Genomic DNA, 17742 nt, shown 5'->3' with positions numbered 1-17742 from the left:
TTTATTAGTTTCATTTTAGATAAAGGAATTCTGATGGGGTCTGTGTTAATTCTGTGCAGTATTGGAGGTGTTTTGGGGGAAATGAGTAGCCAAGATTTAATAATCTGTAATTTAAGTAATTTTTTTTTGTTAAATGGAATAGTGTTCACTGCATACTTAATAGTTACAGAATTGCATGTCAAGCTAAGACTAGAAAGCACAAAGAAAATAATATGTATGTTTAATTAATTAAGTTAACCTTTATTCAGATCTTTCCATTTCAGTGAGATGACAAGTTTGCACAATAAAATAGTGAAAATGGTCAGAGTAGCTTCATATTATCTCATTTTCTGAAGTGATCATTAAGTTTTCTGTCATGGTTCTGCAGCGTATGAATGGTAAGCTTTGTAAAGACTGGATTCCACAGAAGAGGTAACTCCCTGTAGAGTTTTAGTCAAACACTCATGTAATTGCAGTTAGTTGTATATTAAAGATTGAGTCCTCTACCATGAAACAGCTTTGTGGTTTCAGCAGTGTGTGTTTCTGGATTATTCAAGCCAGACAATTCAAGAAGGTGGCCACTATTGAGGGTACAGCGAATAAACTCATCTTGCATTGAGAGAGACTCAGTTGTGCACTGCTCTTAGTGGAACAAGATGATGCAGCTTTCTTTTTAAAATTTTGGTATTCTAAATGTGATTTCCATATTGTAGACTACTTACATTTTTAATTTAAGCAGTCTGACTCTGGAACCCAGTCTCATTCAGGAAGAAGGCCTGAACTAGAGATTGCAGAACTGGGGCCTTCGCAGCACTTCTTTTTTTCAGAAGAGTTGCTGTTTGTAAAGAAAACTTCCTCATTGGAGAGGCCTCCAGATCATTTTTGTCTCCAAATTGTTCTGTGTACCAGATCTATAGAGTTTACAGTTACTGTTTATTTTCATTCTTCAGTAACACTTTCCCTTCACCCTCCTGTGCCTGCACCTGTGTAGAACTTGGACTTCAGGTTTTCCAGTGTTGCTCTTGGCTTAGTGTGTTTATTTTAACCGTTCCTAATATTTTTCTGTTACCTGATAACTTGACAACTTGAACCTTACTAATTTGCTTTCCCCATCATTTTTTTACATCTACAAGTACATATGACTCATGTAAACTTGTTCGAGTCCTGACTTGTTTGGGGAAAGACTTAAATTAAAGAAATAAGAGCCAGACAGAATGCAGATTGGGGTTTTTGATCAGGTTGCAGCTGCTGTTTTCAACTTCATTCTGTTTTTTGAGAAAATATGTTTAAACATGGTATAATATTCTAAAAATAGTATTATTCGTGAAACCAAACCAAATTTGTATGGCTTGTTTTGGTAGAGATAGAAATCTATATTTGGGTTGCACCTTTGCCCAATTCGTTTTGTTAACTGAACAGAATTTTATCTCTGCTTCACTTACAGTCTTATGTGTCTTTAACTTTGGTGCAGATCAATTTTCACCTTATTGTGGAAGAGAAAGACAAGGGTACAGATGGTAGCAATAATGACTCTTGTCCCTCATTCAGAAAACTCTATAATATATTTTCATCTATACTGCCATTACTGGTAAACTGCAAACAATGTCAGTAAAAAGAAATGAAAGACAGTAGAGGTCTTAATATTTTTTTTATATTTTTAGTTCCTATGTTAAAAACCAAAAGCAAATCAAATATCTGATCTTTTTGTCATCTTGTTTTCTCGATTTTTTAAAAACATGTTTATTAGAAACCTGTTTCATATTGACTTTGAGAGCAAATAAAGATCTAGCTCTTCTAAGATGTAACAATAAACTTCTGAAAGTTTTAAAATTGCTTCCAATGAAATTGTGTTTGGGCACAAGTACGGGGAAGCAGTGCTTTAAATTAATATACTTCATAACATATAGAGGGAAATATATAATTTTTGAACACCTTAAATATGTTCTACATGAAAGATTTTTTCTATCTTATTAAGTGAAGGAGGGGTGTTTTTTTGGGTGGAAGATTCCATAGTTAAAGATGTAAACCAGCAATTTCTTACTTCTATAGCACAACATAGTTCAGAGCTGAGATTAGAGAAACCCTGTAGAGTGGCTAATACTTGAGGGCATCCCCAACTAGAAAAGTATGTGAATTTAGGCATGGGAGGAAGGAAGGATCTGCTTTAAATTTAGTGTAGGGTCACTGAGTCTTAATGATAGATTAAACAAGGGAGGTGGAATAATGAATAGGGGTATGCAATGTGTAGCACTAATACCAGAAGTCCATGGTTTTCACTGGTTATTTAATGTCTTTTCCCATATGTTTCTGAATAGAGCAGGTTATGGCAGGGATGAGCTAAGGAATAGCTTTGTTAGTGAATTGTTAAATAGACTGCATTCTCTTTTTAAAAATGTATATTTATATAGGAGAGCTGCTTGCTAATGGTATAATCGGGCACCTTACATGCATATACCTTAAATGTAGCAGTGTTAGTAACTGTACTTGTAATTAATGTATGTTGATATTTTTAAAACACACTGAGGATTTGTCTGCATAATTGTCTTTTCTATTGTGAAACTAGCAGCCACTATTTGGTTTAAGTAAAAATTAATTTCTGAATATCATAAACCTCAAAAGAAGTGTTGATTTGGCAGACATGCAAATGAAATGGAGGACGTACCAAGAAATGTTTTTGTTAGTAGAAAGTTGACTGACAGCTCAATAAACCTTGTTTTATAGTTTATTTTAACTTGAATTCAGAATAACATGAATAGATTAACTATTCAAAGTCAACCACATCAAATAGTTTATTAAATTCATACTTACGACTGAGAAAAGATATCACAGTTTACTTTAGAGTTCCTACAGAGTTTTCACGTGTAAGAGTCTGCCAGCTACCTGATTCCAGTAACCCAGGTGAACCAGGAAAAGCACCAGTTGAGTTATTGATGGGTTTTTGGACGACCCATATTCTCTTTTGTGTGGTGATGATACCAGCGAGTCTTTAGAGAAAATGCACTTTGCACATAATTTTTGTTTTGGATAATTAATAAAATGCACAAAACCTTTATGGCTCATCTTCCATTTTAGATGGACCTAGTTGGCTGGCCCTGGGAATAAAAGGGCTGCAGACTCAGTCTGCCCATCTCTGTTCACTAAGCAGCAGGCTTGCTGTGACCTTTAAGTCTAACAGTGGTGGGAAGAGAGAAGTAAAACATTGGCGTTGGAGGTATTGGGGATTTCTTTGTATGGAAGGGCTGCACAACCCTCTGCATGACTGTGGTACTTTACTTCATGAAATTCCTAGACTGAACTAATTTTTCATGTCATATCTAAATTTGCAAATATTTCCTAATTATTGACCATTTACAAAAGTTTGAATAGATTTCATGTTGTCTCTAGTAGCAATAAAACGTGCTTTCTCACAAAAGTGTATTTCATTGATTGCCTAGAGACAGTAAAAACACATGACAGAACACTGATTTTGTGATGTTCTGTTTCTTAGACCAAAATTGGGAGGATTATCACTTAAAATAAGGATTGCTCTGAAGCACATGAGGTTTATGCGTTTCCTAAGACTGAAATTGAATCAGATTCTATTCTGAAACATGTTTGGGTAGGAGTGGAGGAAGACACTGTTAGTCAATGAATGTGTTAAGGAGCATATTTCTTGGAATTATAATATGAGATTTGGGGGAGATGATGATAGGACCAAACTGAAAAGAAAATTCAAGGGGAAGGTTTGGGGGGTTTTTTGGGTTTTTTTGTTTGTTTGTTTGGGTTGGGTTGGATTTTTTGTTTGGTTTGGTTTTGGTTTTTTTGGATTTTTTCCCCTTTTTTTCTTTTTTTTTTTCCTCTCCCCTGTATGAATACAAATTATACACTTTACTATGGTTAAATACAGCAAGAATTGGACATTTAACTTTCATTCTTCTTAATAGATATTTTGAAACTCTTGAAAATTGCCAGGTATGGAAGTGATGAAAGACCAGTGTACATATTTATCGTACTTGGGCTGTTGCAAGCCAGTTACTTTTTAAATCAAGATGAGGGTGTTTGACTTCAATTACATTTGTCTAAAATTTTCTTTTGTTCAGAACACAAGAGCCATGAAAATGTAAAAAATGTCCTTTCCACTGCAAGAGTCACAGTGACTATCTCTTTCACTTCTAGTGATAATTCAACCCTAGAAATAATCTTCAATGTCCTTATGAGTGGGAGCTTGACTGTGTCCACAATAATCACTGTACTGTAACTTAAGACAACTAGTTCCTTAGAAAGGAAATGACACGGCCAATACAAGATACAGGAAAGTGTATCGCTGAAGAGCAATTTTTGTCACTGATTTCTGACAGAGGAAGTGAAACAGATTGTAAGACAGGAGCTGCAAAATTGTACTGATTTGTGCAGTAGTCTGACTGTATGCACAAGTGACGAGGACAAGGTGGGACCAAGCCTGTGTAACTGCCATGCACGTTTTTTCTTTCTTCCCAGCCTTAGTTCATATTTTACCATTACCCAGTAGTGACAGTAACTTCTGATAAGTCTGACAGATATTAGGATGGACGGAATGTGTATTTAATAGTTTAAATTGTGTTTTCATACCAGTTTTAAATAGCTTGGATCAAAGTCTCGGTCATGTACTTAACTTCATGATCAGTAAGTGTCAAGGTACTTTTTCCTCCAAGTAACTACTTTAATTTATGAGATAATTTATTAGGACTGTCCATTAAGTCTGCTAAGTATGGAATCTATATGAAGAGACTTGTCCCTTCTGATGGTCTTTCATGAGGTTAACCCAGACACAAACTGTTATCCTGGTGCAGTCCTCTATTACACTTAGTAGACCAGCTGTTTCAACTATTGGTTTTCATATGGCTTTCTTTAGCTCCAGAGATCACAGAACTGATCTTAATTGCACTTTTCTAATTTGATGTTTTCCATATCCGTCTTACTCAATTCAGATTACATATTGTTTTATCTGTCTAGCTTGAGCGCTGTTCTGCCCTGGGCTGCAGCAGAGTCCAGAATAACGCTCTGGACGTCACAGAATTTTTCTGTCATGCTTTGTGAAGTACTCTGAAATCTTCTGGAAGGTGGTAACTAAAAGTAACATTTTCTGTAGTGAAACTAAGATCTCATTCTCCCTGCCAGATGCAGGATCTTGCTCGAGTGTAGTCCTCCAGAGTTTGTCCCATTATGTTTAAAGGGTCCTAAAATGTTAATTTTTATGCAAAATAGCAGATATTTGGCAATTTATCAACATCTCAGGATGTAAAATCAACTGGAATTGGGACCTTGGGAGTAAAAATATTAGAAATTGTATTTACACTTCATATTGCAGCTGAATGTTTTGTCAAAAGAGTAGTTGTTGATAGTTATCTGGTAGTAGATGATTGAGTAGCAGTTGCATGTCATCTTTCATAATGTGCAGGGAGATCAGTCAAAAGTTTCCACAGAGCAGTGTTTTGTCATTTAGGCTACTAATAAGTATATTTTCTCAAATGACCATTCCTACTGAATGGAAAAACAAACTAGGACTTCCAAATGTATCTTTTCTGTGTCAGTGCTTTCTTGTCTGCTGTATGTAGAACAAGCAAACAAGCGAACTTCAAGTATTATCATTGATTTTATTTTGTTAGTAGAAGTCTTTAAGGCATTTTCAAATAAATTCGTAAAATTGTTTTGGCAGTAAGTCTTTGTTGTTTGATCTCTTTTAACCCTAATCACATCTTCCTTTCAATCTCTAATGTCACAGCCAGCTCACACTCTTAATTCTTTCATACCCCATTTCAACCTCATGCTTGTGTGCTGCTAAAATGATTTTTTTCCTGTGGGTTGTTTTTTTTTTTTTCTTTTTTCAAATACTCGTGTCTCTTGCCTCAATTTCTTAAGAATGTGTTTTCCCTTCTTCTTCTATAGGAATTTGTTTCTTCTTTTAACCTTCTATTAAAAAATTCAAAGGGTCATGCAGTTTTAGGTTCAGAGGGGATTATCACAATTAGGTCTCCTAGGCACTACAAGCAATGAATAATAATAATTATGTGGGCTGAACCTTTGTGCAGTGCAGGCCATATAGCAGCAACCAGTAACTTCTGCATCACGTTCAGAAGATTGTAACTTGCATTTAGTAATAATGCTGTTCTAAAAGGATAGCTAATTTAAGGGATTTAAAAGTGGAGATCAGCAAAGAGATTTCTTTATTTCACAGAATTAAAATATACATGTATGCTGTCAGAAAAAGGAGACATTGAGAATAAAACCAGTATTTTAAAGACAGACAGTTGTATGTAGCATTTGAATATAATGAATAATATAGGGAATATACTCAACATTTGCCACATGCTGTGGCCCAGGAAAAGGCTGATCCAAAGCAGTGGCAAAAAGTAGTATCTGGTAGTTTGAAGAGAGCTCAGATTAATTCTCAAACCTTGTCTGGACAGGAGGCTGAGCTTGGGAAAATATCTTGCTAAATATTTGAGGGAACATGTCATGTTTGGAACATCTCATGTGCTTGGAACATCCATCTTTTCAGATTATATTGTAGGTGTGTAAGTATATATATATATATATATAAAATGCATGAGGCAATCAGAAGTTCACGTCAGAAGAGTCAGTAGAGTTTAGTTGTAGCCTTGCTTTTATTTTCTGTTTCAAAATTTGCAAGTTTCAACCACAAAAATATGCTACTATTACCCAATGATCCATTTTATTGTGGGTTGTAGTGTTAAGATATACACTTGGCGCAGATCCATTAAAAAAGGTCAAATGACATCCAAGAAGGGTTGGTTTAAACAGGAGATCCAACAAATGAAGTAGAGGATAATGAAGTATGAATAATTGTGAAATTATGAAAGTAATTTATTCACAATGTTATTTCTATTGCTAAAAGGAATCTGCCAAAGGCTTCTTTCCAAGCATTTACAAAATGTAATGAATCTTAAGTGTTATTACATTTAATGAATTTTTAAATAATCTGGTGATTCCCAAACTGGATGAGCTTCTGATAAAAACTTCTAGTTGAGAAAAATTTCTTAATTATTTGATTAAGTGTTACAACTCAGAAATATAGTTGCTTGATGAGGCTGTAAAGTGAGTAGGGGATGTCTTGGAAGGTGTGTCTCAGGTGTAGAACAAGAGGACAGAACACAGCGAAATAACTTAGGAAAAAGCAGTTTATTTTCTCTTAATTTATGACATTTAAAGTTTGCCAGTAGTATTTCACATAAGTAATTCAGACTAGCTGTAGTCCTCAAGAATTTACAGAAGTGAAATGAAAGTAATGGGGTTGTTTTTTTGGATTTTGTTTGATGGCTCACTATGATGGGTGTAAATCTCAGGGAATGAGACTGTAAGTGTTTACTTGGGGAGTAAAGAATCCATATGCCTTTCTGGAAGTGATGCTGGTTCCTTATATTTAGTACCTAATTATCCTAAAAGAGCTGGGTTTTTACTAAAGTATTATGGTGAATCATCTCTCTGTTAGATTATGGATTCTTTCTCCTGAAAGTTTTCCTTCCTCCACCATTTAAAAATACATAACAGCATAGCAATATTAACTTTGCATTTACTTATCCAGCCACTTAATCTTTCAAAGTAGTTCCCTGTTTCTCCTTGCCTCATCTCTCAAATTGAACATAGTGTTTATGTTAAAGTATTTATGTAATCCCGAGATACATGAAGTTCTTACTGCACCTTTCTAGCCATGAGAGGCAAAATTCGTGTACTTCAATCTCTTTTCTAGATATTGAAATGAAAGAGTTGGAAACAAAAAAAGAATGTATTTGCTGGTTTTTGCTCAGTGTTTAATATCTAGTCTTGGTTTGAATTCTTATCAGCAGTGTCACAAAAAACCACACATTTGAACGATTCCACAAAGGTTTGTAATGAAGATGTTGGCACAAGATTTACTGAGTGCTACGTTACGATACAGCCTATTTTTAACAGTAGTTTGAACTGGGTTTATTTGGGTTTGAACGCTTTCCTGTACACACTAAAGTGAAAGTTGGATGCATTAGTAGCGTTTCCGTACATAAAATGTGTTTAGTTGCAGGAAAGTGGTACACAAAAACTTAGCAGAAAATTTTCTGTTGATTTTTTTTTTCTCTGTGTGTTGTAACTCACTTATGAATTCTGCTTTGTATGTGGCTGACATACAATGGACATTCAAGTTCTCTTAGGGCCATTTAGGAAGGTTTGAAATTGCATATTGTTTTTAATTTAAAAATGAAACAGTCCTAATCAGAGGGAAGAGAATACTACTTGCACGAAGTGTACACATTTTGGTGCTTTTATTTGTTTCAATTTTACTTGTCATAATAGAAAAAGCAAGTAATGTATTTCGGACATTGAATTAAAATGTATTATCTTAGAATTTATTCTACATTAAACAAGAAACAAGGTTTCAAAGCTTTAGTCTACTAAAGGAGAAAACTTAATAAATAAAGACCAGAATATTTTCAGAGGTATTAAAAGCAAGAATAGTAATTTAAAGGAAGAACTATGACATAAAAAAACTAATTAGAGAATGTATTGTAAAGCACACAGTTGAGTTCCTGTGCATTTCATAAAAGTGCTGAATCACAACTGACTTTTGACTCATAGACTTGGGCAGGTGAGGTTTTCTTTTGCATTCAGTATATAGATTTTAAATATTTACATTAGAAGTTTTTTTTTTTCCTTTAGATTGCAACAGAGTGAATTGAGTATGGGTAAGTGTAAATAGCATAGAGAGTCTTCCTTAGAGAGTTTCGGTGGTATAAAATTTGTGAGAGGCAGATGCTGCTATTTAAAAATAGCCCAATTATGACATCTTAATTCACTAATTGAAAGCATTCCATAGTTTAAACTTCAGTCAGCTGCTAGAAGGAGAGGCAGGTTATCATTTATGTCTTTAGAATTGCATTATTATTTCTAAAGTAAAGCCTACACTAAAATGAAAATTTGATTATTAAAATAACCTTCATTTTTTAATTTTTTAAATGTAGTTTTTAGTATTATGTATTGGAAATACAAGAATGCAAACAAAATTGTGAGTGGAGCAGATTTATACCATACCCCTTAAAGGAGTCTTGGGTAAAGTACTCTGAGAGTTCTGTTTTGGGTGCTAATGTCAGTGGTGCTTCACACAGTATATTACATTACTCTATATATAGAGTATATCCCACCTGTGGGTTGTTAGTTAAAATTACTGCACATCTCACTTTTTAAAGTTAAGAAATTCAGGGTTTTTTTGATTTCTTGCTGTCCTTTTCCTGATAAAATGCAAAATACGTTTTCTCTACGGTGAGAAAATTTTAAGTGTGGATCACTTTGATTTGTCATTTTCTTTCCTGACATCTCCAGTTTGTGTCCTGCACTTTTCTGTTACTATGGACCAAGTCTATTGCAGTAAGTTGTGGCAGAGATGCTGATTCAGAAAATCTTTCTTTATAGTTTTGCGTCTCTGTATTTATAATAATGCTTGTTAGTCCCTAGTTAACTGAAATTATCCTTTAATCTGACCTATCTTTTTGTTCATGGCTATTGATAACATCGCTATCCTTTCAGATTCACTATTTTAACACCTTTGACACTTCTCTGTACTTAAAAACTTGGTAGATTCTGTCCCTGCTTCCCATGTATTACTGCAGATTCCCAGTGCTCTTTGCTATCTGTCAGTGGAATTTTGCCTGGCAGAGATGTTAAAGGCTTTCCTCTATAATCCTGAAGCCTATCACTTTAGCTGGGTTTGCCTCCTTTCTTTCCATCTTTCTTCACCAAAATACTCTGCTTACTTTGCATTTCTTTCTGTCATTGCCTCATCTGTATCGTTGCTGTCTCCTAAAAATTTTGGTTGCTTGTCTTGGCCTCTTCTCTGTTACAATGTCAAAGTCAAGATTCTCGCTGTACTATCAGTGCCCTGCGAAACCTTGGTCTGTCTGCATCTGTTCTCGTTTCCCTGCGTCCCCCAACTCACATTCCACATTCCTCACAGTCCTCTGACTTTATTGCTCCTTTTGTCTGCCTTTCATGCACTCATTTTTGCACTGTCTTTCATGCTGCCTATGTGCCTGGAACAGTCTTTAGCATCTCAGCCAATTTACAGCTTTGCATAAATTATATTTAATAATAAGACTAACAAAAGTTCATTATCTACATTATTTCAATTAACTTTGTACCTGCATAAGCAGAAAACAGCCTGAGGGAAAGTACTGTTAAACTGTGTTGTGATTTGTTGTGATTCAAAGATACAGATTCAGGCATGGCAGTTCTTTGATGATTCAGCATAAATTTAATTTTAAAATATTATTTACTAAGTGTTAGATTATTGGTTTTGACAATAGATTTCAGATTTTCCTAATTCAGAGGTAAGAAAATAGCTGCTTATTCTTGCTAAGTAAAATCACCAGAAGATTGTCATCATCACACTGCCTGGTAGAGACTTTTTGCCCTGTGATGCATTTTGCTTCATTTTATCCTTACTAATATGAATGTGGAAGGACTTTAAATGTTATATTAACTTCATATCTACAAATAAAGTGTATCTTTTGTGTTTAACCTTGCTTTTAAAGCAACATACTCATCTGCTTAAAGGAACCAGTGAAAGATAAGAAAGTAACACCGCCTGTATCTGGGAAGTTTTCTGTGTGTTGGCTACTTTGACATATGGATTTTCTTCAAATATTAAACCTTGTTTAATATTTTAGCTCCCTTCAACACCAGTGAAACTTCATATGGTGTTCCAGCATCATTGTATAGCTGCAAGGCAGGGCATTCTGCAGGAATTATACTTTTCCAAGTAAAACTTCATCTGAAATACATGGGAGTATTTTTTTGGTTTAAATGGTTGTATCGATACTGTTCACAGTTGAGTTGTGAAACCAAATAGATGTGCCTTTAATTTGTTTTTAAGTGATCTCATATGTTCTGGAGATGATAATCTGAAGGGTGGCTGCCATAGTAATGTGCCAGTCACCATGGCATCTGAACATTATGAAAAGAAATTCTGGACTGCACAAAGACAATGCCACCAATTTGTATTTCAAACTGATCAAAGGTGGGGGACCAAAAAGTTTGCCAATAAATGTAGCTCAGTGGATGGCACTAAAACTTAGAGTTTACTTTACATGAATTCAGAAAGATTTTGGTCCTCCTGTTGCCTCCTATTGAATTTATAAGTGAAAGCCTTAACACAGACTTTGTCCATTTACTATGCTAACTTTTTTTGCAGTTGCATGAAGAGTGTGGCTGTAGATTTTTATTTCATTGGCCCAGTGAAGGAGCAGTTTATGGTTTTGCTTTATGTGAGTCTTTAGAGCTTTTTCCTTCTTACGGAATTTTTAACTTTAGGGTGAAATTAAGTCAGTTAATGAAGAGAAGGGATTTTCTGTACTCAATTGGTAAATATTCTAATCTCTGAAACATTTTACAATCTGCTTTCGTAATAGTGTTCTAATTATCAAACAAACCTAAAATTAAATAGTTATTTAAAAGCAAGTTTATTTTATCTTAAATAATTGATTGTGGCTTGTTGTTTGAAAGAATACTGCTTTGGCGTGAACTCCAAATCCAGTTATGATCTTAACTCAAGCAGTTTGTTTAATCAAACATTACTCTAATCAGTCTTACATGGTCCTCTACCCAGCCAGGCCTGTCTATAACAACTGGTTTATTCTGCGACGAGTTGCTCAACAGATGTCATTCTGGTAGAATAATGCAGCAGAATACTTGTGCATTGGCTAAAATTACTTCAACTTTGATCACTTTTGTCCAGCACATCAGTCTGGCATTGTGCTTTATACCAACATAACACTTTACCCCGAGCATGCCTTTCAAGCTTAGAATAGCAGAGGAATGTTATTGAATTCAGTGCAGTTACAGATGAGTTAATGAAAGAAGGGAAATACTGTTTTTTTCATAATGCCTTTCTGTTGTACTTTGGAATTAAAAGGGAATTTGAGGAATGTGACTTCCGAGTTATTTATTTTTACTTCTGAAGGCTTTTTGAAAACAGTATTATGCAGTCCCATTGATCCCGTGTTTCTGTAAATAAGTTGCACTTGTTATTTAAAAATAGCTCCTTTTAGAGTTTTACATTGTGAAAATAATATTAGTAAGACTTTCTGATGGGTAACTGGACAATAAATATCTCACAGGGACAGTTTATCCTGGTTTTTAATGCAAGAAAACTAAAGCAGCAAAAACCGTGTTCTTGTGATCACAGATAAGGATTGCTACATTTTGATGGGCTGTTGTGGAGTCAGTACAGAGTAACATCTCTACCTGGATACTAAGCTGTCAAGGATACAAAGAGGAAGCACTAAAAAGAAGTCCACTTTTAAATTTTTTTTTAGTTAAAATATAGATGTAATTTTTTTTTTTTAATTGAAGCATAGTTACCAGGTCAGTCTCCCTGTGAAAACTGCTGAACAAAACCAATATTAACATAAAGGGTATCATGTTATCAATTTACCAGTTTTAGAAAAAACTGAGATATCTCAAGGATTCTAAAACATACAGTGAATGTAAAACTGAGCTGAAATTCCAACCCAAATATATGTTATGATACTGAAATGTCCAGGTAAGGAACCCACATGGTCTAAATTTCATCCTTTAGTGAGATACAGACTCAAGAGTTGGAAGTATTGTATCTTACTCTTGGATGATAAACTGAAGCACTTCTTTTCCACTTATTTGTGCAGAATATTTATGTTAATAAAGCTTCAAGTTGAGAGTATTGAAATTATTACCTGCATAGTCTATATATTAGATCTATCCAGTTCTTCACAATTTTTACTGAGGGGCACTTTATTAGTATGAAATATTTCTACTAAAAGAAGGGAGAATGAGCAGCAGTAATTGAATGGAAGATCTGAAAATACAGTAAGAGCACTGTACTTTGTGTTTGATCTTGGTATGTTCTCAGTTGTATGTATTTGTTGGCAAACTTGCAGCCGTGCCACTGAAGAGTCTTTTGAAGAATGTTCCCCCAATCAACATTTGTTGGTGGAAATCCCTGCCTTGTCCCTCACTCTCCTTAGGATCTTTACAATGATTAGAACAATTATTTCACCACTTAATATCTTCACAAGTATTCTTCATCCATCTCTTGGTGTGCAAAATTTGAAAGAAAGGTTCCATGCAGCATTTCTCTCTAAAGACAATCCAGATAAAGTTTTGGTGCTATTTCATTGTGCAAACACGTTTGTAGATAAATATGTACTGCCAGATGTTTCACGTACATCCTGTACTAAAAATAAATGACAAATTTCAAGGGAACATATGTACATTCCATATGTTTATATTACCTTACTGTAGAGTCAAACCTCAACTGTGCTTCAGTGCTGAAGCTATGGCAAGTATTGATTAATAGGCAGGATCAAATGATATCAGATGTTTTTGTTTTATTGTATTATCTTCCTGATAATGGTAGTTTAGAATCGTCTTTCATTAATTTTTTGAATATGAAACCTTTATCTGTATGGGTTATGTTAGTATTTACCATTTTTACAAATGTCAGCTTACTTCCTGATTTTTGTAAACTACTTCTCTGTTCAGAAAAAGTTGTTAACTCGAGGTAAGTGCACTAGACTGCAAGCAGGGTGCTAGCTCGTATCTTTTTCTGCTGACAGCTGTAACACAGTTTTTTCAATTGCTTTTGCCAGTATTGTGTGTAAACCTATGGACCAGATCTGAACCTTAGAGTGCTGAAGAAACCAGTTTTACAATAATTAGGAAAAAATAAAAATAAAAAAGTTGGGGGATGTTGAAAACAATGCAGTTTGCCTGTATTGCTTTTGCTACAGCAAATTCTGATTTATTTTTTTTTCTTTAACCAGGTAAAGAGGAATGTGTATGACCTGACTAGTATCCCTGTCCGTCACCAGTTGTGGGAAGGCTGGCCCTCTTCTGCCACAGATGACTCAGTGAGTACCTTTGGTTCTCGTTTCATTTCTCCCTGCAAATAGCTGATCTTACTTGGATTTTTGATGGGAGTCACTCAGTAGCTTTTACTCTCACGTGCAGTAACTTAACATTACAAATACTTCAGAGCTTTGTCTTGAAAAATACAAAATACTGAAGATTTGGATTACTGAACTACATGGAAATTATTCATGTGTATCAGATTTGGTGCATGTTTTAGATAAGGAGATGTGTTCTAGACTGAAGCAAAGGTGCACAGAATTTTGGAAGTTGAAGAAGTGATGGAACTTCAGGGAAGAAGTCCTTGGTTTTATGTGTGCTTTGCATGCACATCTAGATATTTTACCAAGATACTTCACCATATGTATGCTTGATCCTGTGCCTGGCTTCAAAGCAGGAGGTGTTCCTGCTGAAATCAGTGGAGAGTCACTGTTGGTGACAGAATCCACTTGTGAATTTGCCTACAAATTCATGAAGTTGTGGGACTTAACCTGCAGAATTCCATTAAATACTGCACTTGGTTCCTTGCATGGTTGTCCCTACAGCATGTTTTACAGCACATCTTTCAGTTTTGCTCAGATAATTTTCTTACAGTGGTATGTTACCAGTGCCAGCCTAGTGAGATCTGCCTTTATTTAGAAAAAAACAAAATAAATAAATTCACTAAAAAAATACCTAAGAGGCTAAAATTATTATGTAGTTATGTCGTATGTCGATTTTGTGACCCAAGAAAAATGTATCAAAATGAAGTTTTTATATTTTTATAAAATCATTCACGTAAACTGTAGGTTGAACCTGAGTGTTGTACAAAGTGAAAATGCAGTTGGGGATTGCTTTCTCTAAATTTTACCGTTGTCTTTGATGCATTACTTTCCTGTTTGTTTCTACTCTCCTTTTGTAAAGGAAGAATTGCAGTTCGAATATGGCTGCTGCGTTTTTTGCTCTGGGTAAAGGATTTAAGCCAATTAGAAAAAAAAAAAAAAAGCAAAGACTGTCTGGATTTCTAATATACTTGTAAAACATATCTGTGGTAATGTTTACAGAAACAGTAGTTGAGAAAGGTGGGTAAATCTCTGTCCCTGAATTCAAGAGCCTATCTGGGCTGATGGATGCAATATGTGAGATAACAGCATGGTGTCATGTGGTAATTACAGTCTTTGAAATATAGATCCATTTTAACATTTTATTAGTTTACATTAGCCCAAAAAAGAATTGGAAACTCAACACTTTTAATCTGTTTTCTCACAGCTGTTCAATTTTCACGTGTTTTCTCCCCCCCTTTTCTTTTGAATAGGATACCTCGCGTGTGTAAAACTCATAAATCTGTTTTAAGTCTGTTTTTGCAAGTGACATTGTTGCAGGTGAATCTTTCCCCTTTTCATCTTTAATGAAATCGGTGAATGTCGAGTCATCTGCTCTGAAGCAGAGGAGTCCTCAGAGCTCACTGCGAGTCTGGTGGAGCTGGAACTTGTCAGCTGTGTAAACAGATTTGAATGTGTTGCCAACAAAAATATAATTAATTTCTCTCTAAAATTAGAGGCCATAGCTTACTGTTTATAAAGATTTAATGTTCGCAACGCCTGCCTGTGATTCTGTGATCTGAACATTTTTTCCTTTGCAAATTAGAAATATTCAGTAATAATTACTGTAGTAATTAGTGATGATCTCTTGAGTTCAGTGGCAAATTTTTAAAATCAGTTTTTCCGTCATGAGTTTTTAATTTGCTGTATTGTAGCATAGTGCCCCATTGCAATTAAGGAGTTAAAGAAAGACTTGATTAAAATACTTTTTTCATTTGCATGTTATGCAGCATAAGAAATACTTTGTAATACCACGGGAGGTTTTTTCTGTGCAGTTCTCGTTAACCTTTGGCTTAGCAAACAGGACAACTAAATAGACTTGGCATAATTGGATTCCTGTATCATCTTGAGTCTCTTATGAACCTGACAGACTACAGTCTTCTGACATTATCAGGAAATTTAGTGGAGTCAATAGTAATTTAAAACATTGTTGCTTCATCTCCCTTTAGAGTTAAGGTATGTTCTCTGCTTGTACTATCTAATGGAATATGGGATACTGTATGAATTGTCAATAACTCTTTCAGATCCTTTGCACACTTTCACCAGGGAAATGGGTATCAAAACCTCCACAGGCAGGAGAATGTTTTCATGCTGTGACAGTTTGATTGTGGGAAACAAGGCGTACATAGGCCGTGGAAATCTTGTTTCACCGTTTGGCAAGGACATGTTTTTAGCTTTTATTGTGCCCGAATAATTTTAACGCCACAAATCATGTCTGTTCTGCTTATTAAAGTGCAAACAAAGTAAATGTATGAGTTTTAAATCATTATTTTTTTAATGAGTTTGCGTAAGTAAAACTTTGATACAACCAAAGGCTTAATTTATCTATTTTGTGTTTATATCATCAACCGGTACAGTGAAGTCTTGAAGATTATCCTAGAAAATAAAATTAATTTGATTTAAATCGAATTCATTCACAATTTGTTCTCAATTTTTATTTTGGATTTTGTAACAACCTTAACATTGCAGAGCTCGTAAAACAAGAACCACGCCAGAATAACATACTAAAATTTCTGAAGTGTATTCCATTTCTTTTTGCTGTATTGGCTGAACTTGTAGACTTTCACTGGTAATTACCACTATTGTCAAGTGGAATGAGCAACTTTCAAATGTGTGTGCATTGAAAGAAAAATCTGGGATCAGTCATAGGTGGTGTTTTAGTTACAGTTTTTACATGGAAACATTGGGATTTTATTTACATAAGTACAGGAGACTTTTTGGATATTAGCCTTACACAGGTATGTTTGAGGTAAAACTTTTTTCCCCCGTGAGGTCACTTTTTTTATTTCAGTAGAATGAGTTCTTGTTTTGGTAGCACGGAACAGTGCCCAATACAAGAAGGAGAGAGGTTGCTTTTGTGCTGGTTTTGTTCTTGGTATTTAAGCTAAAAATTTTTCTTAATTGGTTCATTGTTTTAAAGTTTGGCGCAGCAATGAGAAATTCTGCTTCTTCGTAAGTAACGACAGCGAGCATGTCAGAATGGAATATATTCCTCCATTAAAAAGATGTAAAAGTTTTAGGATGAGGTTTGAGGGTGGGAATGGGGAGAGAGACAAAGCCAGAAGATGAAGCACAGTGTTGTAACTGTGCCCTTGCACACAGAGCCTGTACAGAGGAACATCCATCCTCCCGCCTGCTGCCGGTAGCACTTTGTTCCCAAAATAGTACGGTTGGTCAAGATCTTGTATCCTCATTTTCAAGAGAAGTAACTCTACTTCTTCATTGTATAGATAAGCTGTTGGGTATTTGTTCAGGCAGAAGTAGGTCTATACTGAGAAGTTACTCAGCTGTTCTGCTGAACAGTCACGTTTCAGGTGGGACATGTATGTTGCCACTGACATGTTGAGGTTCTGCATCATCTCTTGTGAGTGTGACCGCCTTCCATTCTGTGATGGCTGTAGCAGATGTGGTTGATGTTCCTTAGCTGAATTTATCAGAGAATTCTGGGCTATAATCAAAAATCTCAAATGATCTAATTAGCACTGCTGTTATATTTAGTCATTTCATTGCTGAGTACTAAGCACAGTGTCTGCACAGATAAAAATTAAGAATGCTGATAAATGGTGTTCTGGTACAAAGAGAAACCATTTATGACACTTCTTGGCTGATCTCCAGATTTTTGAAGAGGTTGGGTATTAAGCATCTGAGTAATTAGTATTTGGGAGTATATATTTCTTTCCCTTTCCAGGTCTTACAGTTCTGAACAGAAAGTTCATTACCACATGCTGTCATTGTGATATGAAAACAAGTTGTGAGGTTTACATATGCTGGCTGTTTAATTGTAACGGATGCCATG

General features: G+C 35.1%; 1 protein-coding gene across 1 annotated transcript in view; it reads left to right on the top strand.

Moving 5' to 3' along the window:
• FAF1 (Fas associated factor 1) overlaps nt 1-17742 on the top strand; it is a 156912-nt gene that overhangs the window by 67088 nt on the left and 72082 nt on the right. Inside the window, exon 8 of the mRNA XM_017805595.1 lies at nt 13782-13868. Coding sequence (XP_017661084.1) covers nt 13782-13868 — 87 coding nt within the window. The remainder of the gene's footprint in view (nt 1-13781; nt 13869-17742) is intronic.

The sequence above is a fragment of the Lepidothrix coronata genome, unplaced genomic scaffold (assembly GCF_001604755.1).
Source record: "Lepidothrix coronata isolate B3197 unplaced genomic scaffold, Lepidothrix_coronata-1.0 Scaffold12, whole genome shotgun sequence".
In the NCBI taxonomy this organism is placed as follows: Eukaryota; Metazoa; Chordata; class Aves; order Passeriformes; family Pipridae; genus Lepidothrix; species Lepidothrix coronata.
Note: the sequence above shows the minus strand (reverse complement) of the source record. Positions and strands in the feature narration are given on the sequence as shown.